This window comes from Eschrichtius robustus, chromosome X (assembly GCF_028021215.1).
Source record: "Eschrichtius robustus isolate mEscRob2 chromosome X, mEscRob2.pri, whole genome shotgun sequence".
In the NCBI taxonomy this organism is placed as follows: domain Eukaryota; kingdom Metazoa; phylum Chordata; class Mammalia; order Artiodactyla; family Eschrichtiidae; genus Eschrichtius; species Eschrichtius robustus.
Genome location: NC_090845.1, coordinates 33,943,491 through 33,957,866, shown reverse-complemented (window position 1 = coordinate 33,957,866; position 14,376 = coordinate 33,943,491). Strand labels below are relative to the sequence as shown.

The 14,376-nt window shown below is 36.1% G+C and overlaps 1 protein-coding gene across 1 annotated transcript in view; it reads right to left on the bottom strand.

Moving 5' to 3' along the window:
* Nucleotides 1–14,376, bottom strand: part of CFAP47 (cilia and flagella associated protein 47) — a 460,447-nt gene that overhangs the window by 299,209 nt on the left and 146,862 nt on the right. The window contains 2 exon segments of the mRNA XM_068532596.1: nucleotides 1,733–1,863; nucleotides 2,771–2,850. Coding sequence (XP_068388697.1) covers nucleotides 1,733–1,863; nucleotides 2,771–2,850 — 211 coding nt within the window.

The window sequence follows — 14,376 nt, the reverse complement described above, 5'->3', positions numbered from 1 at the left end:
GGAGATCAGCTCGGTGCTTTGTGACCACCTAGAGGGGTGGGATGGGGAGGGTGGGAGGGAGGGAGATGCAAGAGGGAAGAGAAATGGGAACGTATTGTATATGTATAACTGATTCACTTTGTTATAAAGCAGAAGCTAACACACCAGTGTAAGGCAATTATACTTCAATAAAGATGTTTAAAAAAAAAAAAATTATATAGGAGGCAACCTGGAGTTAAGAAAGAAAAGAAGAAAATTGTCTTTTCCCAAATCTAAGTTTGGGTGAGAGTCACAAATACCTCCATACATTCTTCTGGGAATTACTAAAAAAAATACAGGATTTCTCCTCTTGACATCCAGCAAGAAAGACAGGGCAGGTTACTGGGAAAAGAAAAGGTATAGAGGGGGAGTAACTGGGAATCAAGCCGCAGAAGGAATTCGCCAGAGGGTAGGCTTGGGTGGCTGGCTGCAGTGGAGGATTTAGAGTGTCAGAGGGCAGCAAGAGGGACATGGGCTCCTGGGCCCCAGCAGAGAACAACAAGGAAGAAATAAGCTTTACCTACATCAGATGGTTTTATATGGCCGAAATCAGGTGATCTTGGAAGAAAGTATGTATGCATGTGAACCTTTGTACCCACATTTCGAAACTGGGGATATTACTGGTTGTGAAGAGTAAAGAAGATCACATTTAAAAAGCATTTTGTGACAAAAGTCTTACATATATTACTCACTATTTAGATTTCTATTTTATCCTTTCCTTTGAGTGACTAATTGCTGCTTCTATTTGACTTCTTCCTTCTTTCAACTCCCTACCCTACAGCTCACCCTATCTGTGGTTGTAATCTATGAGGACAGAGCAAAAGCCTCTATTGGTCTTAGTGGGCAAGATCCACAGCGCCATATTTGGAAACCTAGGGAATGATTTCAAAGACTGAAACCAGGACTTGTTTAAGCAATAAAGATATAGGGTGTGAAGGTGCAATTTATGCTACGTTAATCTACCCAAATATGGGACTTAACATGAAGCAAACTGGAGAATCTCATCAACACCTGGTCTCACCTACAGTTGTATGATTCCTAGTAAATATCTCTCCAGAATAACTTTATAGCAAGAGTCTACTAAGCATTAGAGGTAGAGACCATAATTTTCACCAACATCTATTCTTTCTTTCTTTCTTTCTTTCTTTATTTTTTGGCCACGCCACGCAGCATGTGGGATCTTAGTTCCCCGACCAGGGATCGAACCTGCACCCCTTGCATTGGAAGTGCAGAGTCTTAACCACTGGGTCACCAGGGAAGTCCCCCAACATCTATTCCTTAATCCTTCCTTTTATGTACCAGAATATGTCTGTACCTACCAATTTTAGAGACTACATTTCTCAACTTCCCTTGAAGCTAGGTGCAGTCATATGACTAAATTTTGCCCAATGGAAGGTGAAATGGAAATGATGTATTTTTCAGATGACATCCTTAAAAGGTATTTACTTGTCTTCTACTCTTTAACCTGCTCTTCCCTGTTCTGAGAAACTGATCCAGAAATGAAAGTCCAGTACTGAGGATGGAAGAGACACCCACTATTTCTAAACCACTTCTCCACAATTCCATGAGAAAGAAAAATAATATTTCTATCTTATTTGGGCCACTGTGTTTTTTAATCTTTTACAGCAGCACTACCTATACCTTAACTACTACACTATTCATATAAATCAACCAACAAAAAACCCCTAGCAGTGAACAAGAGTGGAAAAGTTACCTAGTATGTCTGAAGGAATACATCTGTCCATGCCCGTTTACTCCAGGCTTCAAACTTTGTAATATCTATAACAATAGAATGCTTTTCCTTAGGTGTATTGGAAAACTTGGGCAAGGTATTAGTGGAAGATTATAAGAAATAAAATATCACAACATTAATTACAATGCAAGGCAAATGTAAGTACAAAGTTTTAACTACTTAGTTAGCATACAATTTTTTTCTTTTAATAAAACCTTTACATGTCTTTTTTTTCCCACTCATCCAGATCTCTAATTCCCCATGTGCCAGTAATAGAAACTATCAACACAGGTAACTTTCTGGAACTCACAGCCCCTATTTCAGGTTGTAGATTTATTCAAACAATGTACCTACTAGCTCACTCTGTGGCAGAAGTGGTAGAATGAGATGCAAAATTATTCTGAATTCTGAACCCCCAAAAGAGCCACACCCTTTGGATGAAGCCACAGGAACTCAGCAGAGTGCCAAAGAACAGGCCCCTGGCTCTTCTACTAATGTCATGTGGTGACTATAGTAACAGTGCCACAACTAAAGGAGCGTTGCCTCAAAGCCTACAGGCTTCTCAAGATAATTCCTCTTCTCAATAGGTTTTCATAAAATGAATTGTATAATTTGAAAAAAAATGAATATCTTGTTTAATTTCTCCCTATTCTCCCCTAAAACTAAAGAAAGGAAGTGGCAAGTGGCAGGGAAAATAAACCAGTATTTTCTTTGAAAGATATATAGTCTAAGGATGTATTTTAAGAAAAAATTTAAATAAGCACAGACCATTCTTTATTCCTAAATCCCTTAAAAGAAGCAATTACCTGTATATTTAAGGAAGCCATGTAATCATTTCTGCATGGGAACTCCACAGAGATTTTTAGACAAATACAAATATATACTGTCCAGAGAGGCATAATCCTTAGGATATTTCATAAATAAAAAATCAAAGATTCTAAAATAAAATCTAACAAAGACCAAAACCCAGTAAATTCGATAACAGTGCAGATTTTTCCAAGAAATTAAATTCCCTTACTGTAATTTCAATCCACTTCTTATAATCTTCTGGTTCAAGCAGAAATTCTGGCAGTACATGAGAAATACATGCTCCTTGAGCACTAAAATAAAAAAAGAAAAAAACACATTATTATAGCATAACATGATCGATCCATTACTTGCATTTGAACTTCGATGAAATTATTTCAATGTCATATAGCTTATATATGTACTGAATTTTAATTTTCAAATTTAAAATTTATATAATTAATTTAAAACTTTCCTTAACAATGAAATGTGCGTATGATGTTTCCTTTGGAGGATTAATAATGAGAAAGAACTTACTAAGTGCCTATAACCATACACATCAACCTTTACATGTTAATGGGACACAGACAGTTATATGACTTGGACCCTATTGTCAAGACCATTTATTGTTGTTATAATATTATAAAACTGAAAAATACCTGCAAAAAGTTTGAACACAATAGAACATCTATTAGATAGATCATTAATCACCCTATGTTCATTGAATGCCTATCACCACATATGCCTGAATATAGAAAACTCCAATGTAACATAATCCATCGCCTATTTTTCCAGAGAACATCCAAAAACTGTGGCCTCTTTGATTATATAAATTTATAGTATCTGAAGCAGCAAATATCTATTTATATTATTATATACATGCAATAGCATAAACATGTATATAATTTATATTTTAAAATATATTTTTTCACTGTCATATTTCTTGAAGTGTTTTTATCCGAAGTCTTCATATGCATGTCCACTACCACCAGAACCACTCTATAGCCATCTAATACAAATTTGGCAGGAGTGTTTTTCAGTGGGGACTTGGGTGTTTAGGTCTAACTCATTGAGTGAGCAGAGAAGACCACTTACCGTAAGCATTTAACAGAGAATTTACCATAAGCATTTAACAGAGAATGCCAGATCTAGTACTTAACTCTAAACACCCTTAGCAGTTTGCAGTCCTGTAACTAGTGAAAAGTGGGAAAAAGAAAAAGCAGAAAGATGACTCTGAAAGCTCAAACCTTAAAGATAGCACAGATGAATGAGAAGAGGAAGGCCATGTTTGTGGGAGTGGAAGCAGACAGTATGGTTCCAGAGTTGTTAAGTTTGCTGTGGCCCTGGGCCAGTCAAAGCTAGTGGACGAAATCATGTTGCATACATAAAGCTCCTTTGTTTGGAAAACAAACATCATTCCTTCTCTTTGATTTTGACGCATTTCCCGTCTGCATTTGCATTATTCCTGTGTATCTTCATTACACTGGAATTACTATAGGTTTAAATAAAATCTAATTTTAATGGTACACCACTCCTTAGCAGAAGTAGCCACACTAAAGCCTATGTAAGAATTCAATGAGATGATGTCCATTAACTTGAAATCCTAGCGGTAAAACAAACAGCTCAGAGCCTTATGAAGAAACTGGAATACTTCCTTGCATGCAAAGCTAAGACAGGATCTCAAGAGGAAATAGTTGCTTCTATCAAATGCAACTGACAGCCTAAGGAAAACTATCAGGGAACCACTAAACTGAGAGTTTCCTGAAGAGGGAGACCACACGGTATTCATTTGAGTATTCCATAGTGCTCAGCAGAGAGTAGGCCCTCAGTAACAAATTGAGGCCAAAGAATGCATTTTTGCATTGTTAAAGACAAGACAACAGGCCCAAAATGGAGCTGCTTATACTAAGCCCCACTTCACCAAATCAAGACTTCTTACAGTTTTGGCTCTCCTAGAAATGGAATCTTAAACCAGTCAATCAGGAATCGCCTGATCAGCACTACTTACGTTACCTGCCTGACAGACACCTGCCATTCCCTAAAGTAAAGTAAGCTTGGAATAACCAATCTGCTTTTTTTGCTGTAGGGGCAGAAAACTTTTCCTTTCTTCCCTTCTAAATTCGTTGGCTGGTCGAGTAATCAAATTGACATAAGACAGATTAACAGGGGAAAAAAACAAATTTAATTACGTACCTATGGGAGCCCCACAAAGACATGAAGATTCAAAGGTAGTCAGGCAGTTGAGGTTTACATACTATGCTGAGCTTAGGAGAAGCGGGTAGGGATCTGGGGCTTCAAAGAGGAGGAAGAAAATTCACGGGAAGATGGGAAGTACAAGTGTTTGGTAAACAAATGTTTGCCATGCCATGAAAATAAGTCTTTCTGATGTAAAAAGTTGTTGCTGGTAACAGCTCTCTTCCTGGGACAGGTCCCCTATCTAAATTCTTTTAAGCAGTTAAGGGAGAGGTAAAATGCTTTTCATGAGTCTACTGTACTGGTTCTCAATTGCCATTAGCTCAAAACAATCCCCACGCCAAAGGGGGACATCTGGGGGTGACATATTCTGTTCCCTCTCACTGCCTCAGTTCAACTTCCTGTTCTTGCCCCCTTCTGCCTATAAAAATCTCTTGCCTTTTATACCTCTTCAGAGCTCCTTTCTATCTGCTAGATTGAATGCTGACTGATGAATTGCTGAAAGCCAGGAAGATCTTTAAAATTTACTCAGCTGAATTTTGTTCTTTAACAGCACTTTACAGAGGCTGCTTTGAAGTGAGGGGTAGCAGAATAAGCCACCCTAAAATATGCCTCTTTGGCATACCAATTATTTGGAGAAACTGCAGAGACAGGAGAAGCTTTGAAAACAGAGTAGAAGTTATCCATTTGTAAGGGAAATCTACATTTATAAAGCAAATTTACATTAGAAAGGGGGCCTGCATCCCCTTTAAGTTACTACAGATAACTTTTCCACAGAGGAGACTTATCTGGCAGGGCAATCTTTCTTTACCAAACATTGCCTCCTCTCACCTTCCAGTAAATTCCACCCCTCTGCCACCCTTTGAAGCCTTAGGCCCCTATACACCTTAGGTCAGGACTGCACATAAACCTCAATCCTCTGGCTGCCTTCTGAGTCATATCTTTCTGAGGCTACCATACTACTTACATAGGTAATTGAGTATGGTTTTTTTCCTCCTGTTAATCTTTTATTCTTAGGGTTTAGCCAAGAACTTAGAAGGGTAAAGGAATAATTAGTTTTCCTCCTCTACATGAGACTTGTTTCATTCTTTTCATTCTGAATATATCTCAAGGCCTAACTTCATCAAACGATAAGACAATATTTACAATTATGTCTTGTCAATAGATTTTATGTGTGGTTAGTAGTTTTATAGAGTTGACTCTTATAACTGATTTGATTACATTTTACATTTGATTACATTTATGCTAGGTTTTCTATTTGAACCTTCTTCTGAGTTTACAGAGTAGAAGAAAATTAATTGAAATGAGTTATTAAATTCTAAACTTAATCTGCAAAATTATATACTTTCTCGTTTACTGTGTAAAACATATAATTTCACTTGTACAGAACTCCTCACTCACTGACATCAAATTTAAATGGGAAAGCTAATAACATTTGTGATTATTTTGAACCTTAATACATTTATTTCCATAATGAAACATACGCACATATCTTGGATTAACAACCCAATTTTATTAACCATACTGTCACTTTCTAAATGTTGAAGAATTTTATCACAGCCAACATATCCTGATAGGCATGTATTTGCTGATAAAAGAGCAATAAATTTGAATAGCTTGGCTTTAATTCCAAAATCATTCTTCCATACCTGCATCCTCATACCATAAAATGTCAAAACAGAAACCACCCATGTTAATGTTAACACTACTGGGAGCTGTGACAATAATAATGCTCCAAGAATAACATGACGATCACAAGTACCATAGAGTTTAATGATGCTATCAGAAAACTGATTTTTATAATGCACAAACAATAAGGATTTATTTAAGTAACAAAACTTCCTTCTTTTGTTCACAGTTAATACTCCATTAGATTTTAAAAGCACAACGAACTTTCTAAAACAAGAAGAGCATTAGAATTTTTGCCTTATTGAATTAGAGCATTTAATTTATTGCATGAACCATTAAGGACCAAGTGTAGGAAGTGGTAAAATTAAAAGTCATGTGCTTTCTATTTTAAACTCATAAAAATTTAAATAAAATTCCCATTTTATCTAATGAAAACACAACAACCTACAGACTGGGAGAAAATATTTACAAATGATGTGACCCACAAGGGCTTAATTTCCAAAATACACAAACAATCCACACAATTGAATAACAAAAAAACAAACAACCCCATCAAATAATGGGCAGAAGACCTAAATAGACAATTTTCCAAAGAAGACATACGGATGGATAACAGGCACATGAAAAGATGCTCATCATTGCTAATTATCACAGAAATGCAAATCAAAACTACAATGAGGTACCACCTCACACCAGTCAGAATGGCTGTCATTAAAAAGTCTACAAATAATAAATGCTAGAGAGGGTGTGGAGAAAAGGAAACCCTACTACACTGTTGGTGGGAATGTAAATTGGTGCAGCCACTATGAAAACCTCCAGTATGGAGGTTCCTCAAAAAACTAAAAATAAAGTTGTCATATGATCCAGCAATCCCACTCCTGGACATATACCCAGACAAAACTATAATTTGAAAAGATACATGCACCCCAATGTCCATTGCAGCACTACTTACAATAGCCAAGACATGGAAACAACCTAAATGTCCACTGAAAGATGAACGGATAAACAAGATGTGGCACATATATACAATGGAATTTTACTCAGCCATTAAAATGAATGAAATAATGCCATTTGCAGCAGCATGGATGGAACTAGAGATTATCATGCTAAGTGAAGTAGGTCAGAAAGAGAAAGACAAATATGACATGATATCACTTATATGTGGAATCTAAAATACGACACAGGGCTTTCCTGGTGGCACAGTGGTTAAGAATCTGCCTACCAATGCAGAGGACACGGGTTCGAGCCCTAGTCCGGGAAGATCCCACATGCCACAGAGCAACTAAGCCGATGCACCACAACTACTGAGCCTGAGCTCTAGAGCCCGCAAACCACAATTACTAAAGCTTGTGCGCCTAGACCCTGTGCTCTGCAACAAGAGAAGCCACCACAATGAGAAGCTTGCGCACTGCAAAAAAGAGTAGCTCCCACTCACCACAACTAGAGAAAGCCTGCAAGCAGCAACGAACACCCAGGGCAGCCAAAAATAAATAAATAAATAAATAAATTTATTTTTAAAAAAAATAAAATACAACACAAATGAATATATCTACGAAACAGAAACAGACTCACAGACATAGAGAACAGACTTGTGGTTGCCAAGAGGGATGGGGTGGGGGAGGGAAGGATTGGGAGTTTGGGATTAGTAGATGTAAACTATTATATACAGGATGGATAAACAACAAGGTCCTACTGTATAGCACAGGGAACTATATTCAATATCCTGTGATAAGCCATAATGGAAAAGAATATGAAAAAGTATATATATATATATATATATATATATATATATACACACACACACACACACATATATATGTATACAACTGAGTCACTTTGCTGTACAACACAGATTAACGCAACATTGTAAATCAACTATATTTCAGTAAAAAATTTTTTTAGAAAATAATAACTTTCATATGAAAAAGTAATGTTAAAAAAACACCAAATTGAATTCTGTCTAGAGTAATCGCTTAGAAACTTGTTAAATATGTATGTAAAATGCCGTTAACTTCTATTAAGATCTTATTTTCTAAAGAAAAATACAGTCTTTTCCTTATGTGAAAAGTGAGTGGGGTTGAATAGATGATCTTTGGGTTCATTTCCAGTTTATTTATTATTTTTAATTTGTATTGGAATATAGTTGCTTTACAATATTGTGTTAGTTTACACAGTACAGCAAAGTGAATCAGCTATACGTATACATATATCCCCTCTTTTTTGGATTTCCTTCTCATTTAGGTCATCACAGAGCACTGTGTAGAGTTCCCTGTGCTGTAGGTTCTCATTAGTTATCTATTTTATACATAGTATCAAGAGTATATATGTCAATCCCAATCTCCCCATTCATCCCACCCCCTTCAATAAATTTTTTAAAAATAAAAATAAAAGACACACTTGACAAATACTGGTTTTCTGGCATTCTTATAACAACATTTATTTCTAATAGAACAGATTTTTAAAATACTCTATTTCGTGAAATAATATCACAAGAATCAGTTTTCAGTATGCCACTAATGGTTATCACACTGGAATAATTTAAGAAAACATTTTGGCATATGAAAGCCATAGATCATAATTTATTTAAATTAATAATAATAATCTACTATGCATCATGTAATACACATTTTATTATTTCTAATACTTTTTATCAACCAAAGAAGTTTAAGAATTATCATTGTCAATTTTACAGATATTGAAATTGGAGCTTAAACAGGTTAAGTACTTTGTACAAAGTCACAAAAGTACAAAAGAGCTAGAATTGAAGTCTGCATCTGATTCAAAAGTCATGCTCTTTAATCCACTTCACTGCACTGTTCCAGAATCACTTCTTATGCTGTTGCTTTGAAATATTTCCATTCTTAGATGAAACTCCATTAAATAAGATACTATAATGGTCATGTAAAAGTAAGAAGGATATAAAGTTTTTAAAGATAAAAGAAGTGAAATCACAAATGGAATTAAATTTATTGGGCTGGCCAAAAAGTTTGTTCGGTTTTAAGTAAAAATAGACATTTTTCATTTTCACCAAGAACTTTATTGAACAATGTATTCCTTAACCGAATGAACTTTTTGGCCAACCCAATACTTATAAAGGGAAGAGGGTTAGTTTTTCTAAGTATACTTATTTTGGTGTATGAACAATTTGTTTAAAAATCAATGAGTCCAACAGAATGGGAATGGTTCCATAAACAATGGTATCTCTTTGTAATTAAAAGTGATGTTTGTGAAGAGTTTTTAACAAAACAGGGAAATGTTTATGCTAAGTTAAAAAAGCAGGATTAAAATATGTTTAGAAGGGAATCTCAACTAAGAAATAAATATGCATAAAATTGACTTGAAGGAAATACAGTAAAATGTTAACCGAAGTTAAAAAAAAAATCAATGGAATTAGAAAGTAACAGTTATAGCAGTCTTATGTGATATCCTACTTTACAGTTTCAATGAAGGGTATATGATGTTTATATTCTGCTTCTATTTTGAGTTTTATATTATGGAAAATACAAATCAAAAAAGTTTATTTTTCAATGAAAATCACATCATAAAAATGATTACTGGTTATAAACAAATGAAATTATATAAAAGGATGTTAGGTACTATATTAGTCTGCTCAGGCTGTCATAACAGAATACCATAGGCTGGGTAACTTAAACAACAGAAATTTATTTTCTCACAGTTTTGGAGGCAAGAAGTCCAAGAACAAGCAAGGTGCCAGCCAATTCAGTTTCTGGTGAGACCTCTCTTCCTAAGAAGACAGCTTAAGGTCCCACCCTTATGACATCTTTAACCATAATTACATCCTAAAGGTCCTATCTCCAAATACAGTCATAATGGGGGTTAGGGCTTCAACAAGTGAATTCTAGGGAGACACAATTCATTCTATAACAGGCACAAAAGACAGGAAACATTAAGCATATTATTTCAAATATAGCAATATAAAATTTATTGTAAAATGTAACACCCAATTTATATATATTTTTAATAATAGAAGACACATGGCCTTGTTATGGTCTGAAATATGTACCTCCAAAAGTCATATGTTAAAAACCTAACCCTCAGTATTCCAGAATGTAACTGTATTTGGAGTTAAGGCCTTTAAAGAGGTGATTAAGGTAAAATGAAGCCCTTAGAGTGGGCCCTAATCCAATCTGACTGGTGTCCTTATAAGAAGACGGAGTTTAGACACACAGAGAGACACCAGGGGGGTGTGCACACATAAGAAAGACCATGTAAGGACACAGAGAGAAGGCAGCCATCTGCAAGCCAAGCCAGGGGCCTCAGAAGAGAACCAATCTGCAGACACCTTGATCTTGCACTTCTAGCCTCCAGAACTGTGAGAAAATAAATTTCTGTTGTTTAAGGCTGCCAGTCTGTGGTGTTTCGTTATGGTTGTTCTAGCAAACTAATATAGGTATTATGGAATAAATGACTTAAAGTTATTTTTAAGACTTTATAGTTTAATATTATACATAATGTTCAATGTATGACATTAATAGTACATACCCCACCTTTCTCCAACTTGACCCTCTCTCACTGGAATCTCTCCTAGAATGCAAATCCTTTACCTTTTCTTCTTTTACCCCTAATTTTTGTATTTCACAAAATCTTCCGGTTTTATGACTGTCCTGAGATCCAATTTCAAAGTTTTATTTCTTTTACCACATAAGCTCAAAAACGAAAGCTCTGTGACAATGTTAATAAATAAATGTTTAATGAACATTGGCCACATTCCATGTTATCAATGACCCTGGGTGTTAGAGATGCCAGATGAATGAGATGTGCTTCCTGTCCTCAGCATGCTTAAAAATTAGTGGGGTACACAGACTCATGAATAAGTCAATGGTGTTGAAAATAATTTACATAGTTATACACAGCTGTGCTGTTTTCCTTCACAGAATCTTCCTCATTCTCCCACCCAGACCGGTTGTAGAGGAACAGGGGGAAATGTAGACTTGGATCTTCACATATCTTAGTCTCTTCTAACCTGAACAGTCTCTTTACAGTAACTCTGTTCTTTGGGATAAATAGTCAAAATTTCAGACCTTCCCATCCCCCCAACAAGATGGCATCTGGGAAGAGGTAGATTTATTTTCTACTAAACAAAGCTTCAACTTCAGGTTTCCTCACTTTCATGAGCCTCTTCTAAAGCTATGTATGTAATTTTTGTATTTAGAATTTGATATTATTTTATAAAGAAGGGATCTCCAAATTGTGTAAGGCCTCTCAGAACATGGATCAGCCCTGCAGTGGGCTTTCATAAGGTAGGGGAGACAGGCTCTTGTGTCTGTACATGCATCTGTCACTACTTTTCTGGATCCTCAGTCTCTGTGGAAATGCCCCCTTCTCTACCTGGAGCCTACTGACATGTTGCCATCTGCTGCTGAGGCCTGAGATAGGGATCTTGAGTCTCTCCTCTTAGTCCCACCCAGGACCAAGAGGGTCTCATAACTGACTCAGCCACTTCCCAGTCATCATATATTTTTCATTAATGCTGTGGCTGCAGAGCCAGCCATCTCCTACTCTTCTACCTATTCAATGGAGTCCCTCTCATTTAGTCAGGCTCCATAAAAGATTGCCTGGGTCTTAACTCAGTCACCTTCAGTGACTTTGAAACTCCTATATCCCTTCCAACCACAAGAAACTTAAGCCAGTTTTGGCTATTGACATGACAGTAAGAGCCTAAGACACAAAGAAAAAATATTTTGTTCAGTACCATGTCTAATTTTTAAGACCACAGTACTGCTAGGGACAGAAAAATTCTGATCTGGAAATTAAAAAAAAAAAAAATGAACACCGAAACTTTGATTTGCATTCCTGCTATAAGTGCCCTCTTCTTACCCTTCATCCCCATTCCTGCTAAAGGAGCTGAACACCTCTGGCCAACTATGGAGTAAATTCCACATGAAAAGAAACATAAAAATATGATATTTCAAAATATATTAACCACATTACATAAATAACTACAAGTAACAAATGCTATTTAGTGGTACAGGAGCATGGATGTGGAGAGTTCCAGTGGACAAGGATACTGCAAATGTAGGCAGAGGAAGGGGTATAAGTTTACCAACACTCCCCTGACACTTTTTTTTTAATATGAACAAAACTTTTATTTAAAAAAAATTTTTTTAACACCTCTATTGGAGTATAATTGCTTTACAATGGTGTGTTAGTTTCTGCTGTATAACAAAGTGAATCAGCTATATGTATACATATATCCCCATATCCCCTCCCTCTTCTGTCTCCCTCCCTCCCTCCCTATCCCACCCCTCTAGGTGGTCACAAAGCACTGAGCTGATCTCCCTGTGCTATGCGGCTGCTTCCCACTAGCTCTCTATTTTACATTTGGTAGTGTATATAAGTCCATGCCACTCTCTCACTTCATCCCAGCTTACCCTTGCCCCTCACCATGTCCTCAAGTCCATTCTCTACGTCTGCGTCTTTATTCATGTCCTGCCCCTAGGTTCATCAGAACCATTTATTTATTTACTTATTTTTTTAGATTCCATATATATGTGTTAGCATACAGTATTTGTTTTTCTCTTTCTGACTTACTTCACTCTATATGACAGACTCTAGGTCCATCCACCTCATGACAAATAACTCAATTTCATTTCTTTTTATGGCTGAGTATTATTCCATTGTATATATGTACCACATCTTCTTTATCCATTCATCTGTTGATGGACACTTAGGTTGTTTCCATGTCCTGGCTATTGTAAATAGTGCTGCAATGAATATTGTGGTACATGACTCTTTTTGAATTATGGTTCTCTCAGGGTACATGCCCAGTAGCGGGATTGCTGCATCATATGGTAGTTCTATTTTTAGTTTTTTAAGGAACGTCCATACTGTTCTCCATAGTGGCTGCATCAATTTACATTCCCACCAACAGTGCAAGAGGGTTCACTTTTTCCTCCAGCTCCCTTTTTCGTTCTCAAGATTGCTTTGGCTATTTGGGGTCTTTCGTGTTTCCATACAAATTGTGAGTTTTTTTGTTCTAGTTCGGTGAAATATGCCAGTGGTAGTTTGATAGGGATTGCATTGAATCTGTCGATTGCTTTGGGTAGTAGAGTCATTTTCACAGTGTTGATTCTTCCAATCCAAGAAAATGGTATATCTCTCCATCTATTTGTATCATCTTTAATTTCTTTCATCAGTGTCTTATAGTTTTCTGCATACAGGTCTTTTGTCTCCTTAGGTAGGTTTATTCCTAGATATTTTATTCTTTTTGTTGCAATGGTAAATGGGAGTGTTTTCTTAATTTCACTTTCAGATTTTTCATCATTAGTGTATAGGAATGCAAGAGATTTCTGTGCATTAATTTTGTATCCTGCTACTTTACCAAATTCATTGATTAACTCTGGTAGTTTTCTGGTAGCATCCTTAGGATATTATATGTATAGTATCATGTCATCTGCAAACAGTGACAGCTTTACTTCTTCTTTTCCCATTTGGATTCCTTTTATTTCTTTTTCTTCTCTGATCGCTGTGGCTAAAACTTCCAAAACTATGTTGCATAATAGTGGTGAGAGTGAGCATCCTTGTCTTGCTCCTGATTTTAGAGGAAATGGTTTCAGTTTTTCACCACTGAGAACGATGTTGGCTGTGGGTTTGTTATATATGGCCTTTATTATGTTGAGGTAAGTTCCCTCTACGCCTACTTTCTGGAGAGTTTTTATCATAAATGGGTGTTGAATTTTGTTGAAAGCTTTTTCTGCATCTATTGAGATTATCATATGGTTTTTATCCTTCAATTTGTTAATATGATGTATCACCTTGACTGATTTTCATATATTGAAGAATCCTTGCATTCCTGGGATAAACCCCACTTGATTATGGTGTGTGATCCTTTTAATGTGATGTTGGATTCTGTTTGCTAGTATTTTGTTGAGGATTTTTGCATCTATGTTCATCAGTGATATTGGTCTGTAGTTTTCTTTTTTTTTGTGACATCTTTGGTTTTGGTATCAGGGTGATGGTGGCCTCATAGAATGAGTTTGGGAGTGTTTCTCCCTCTG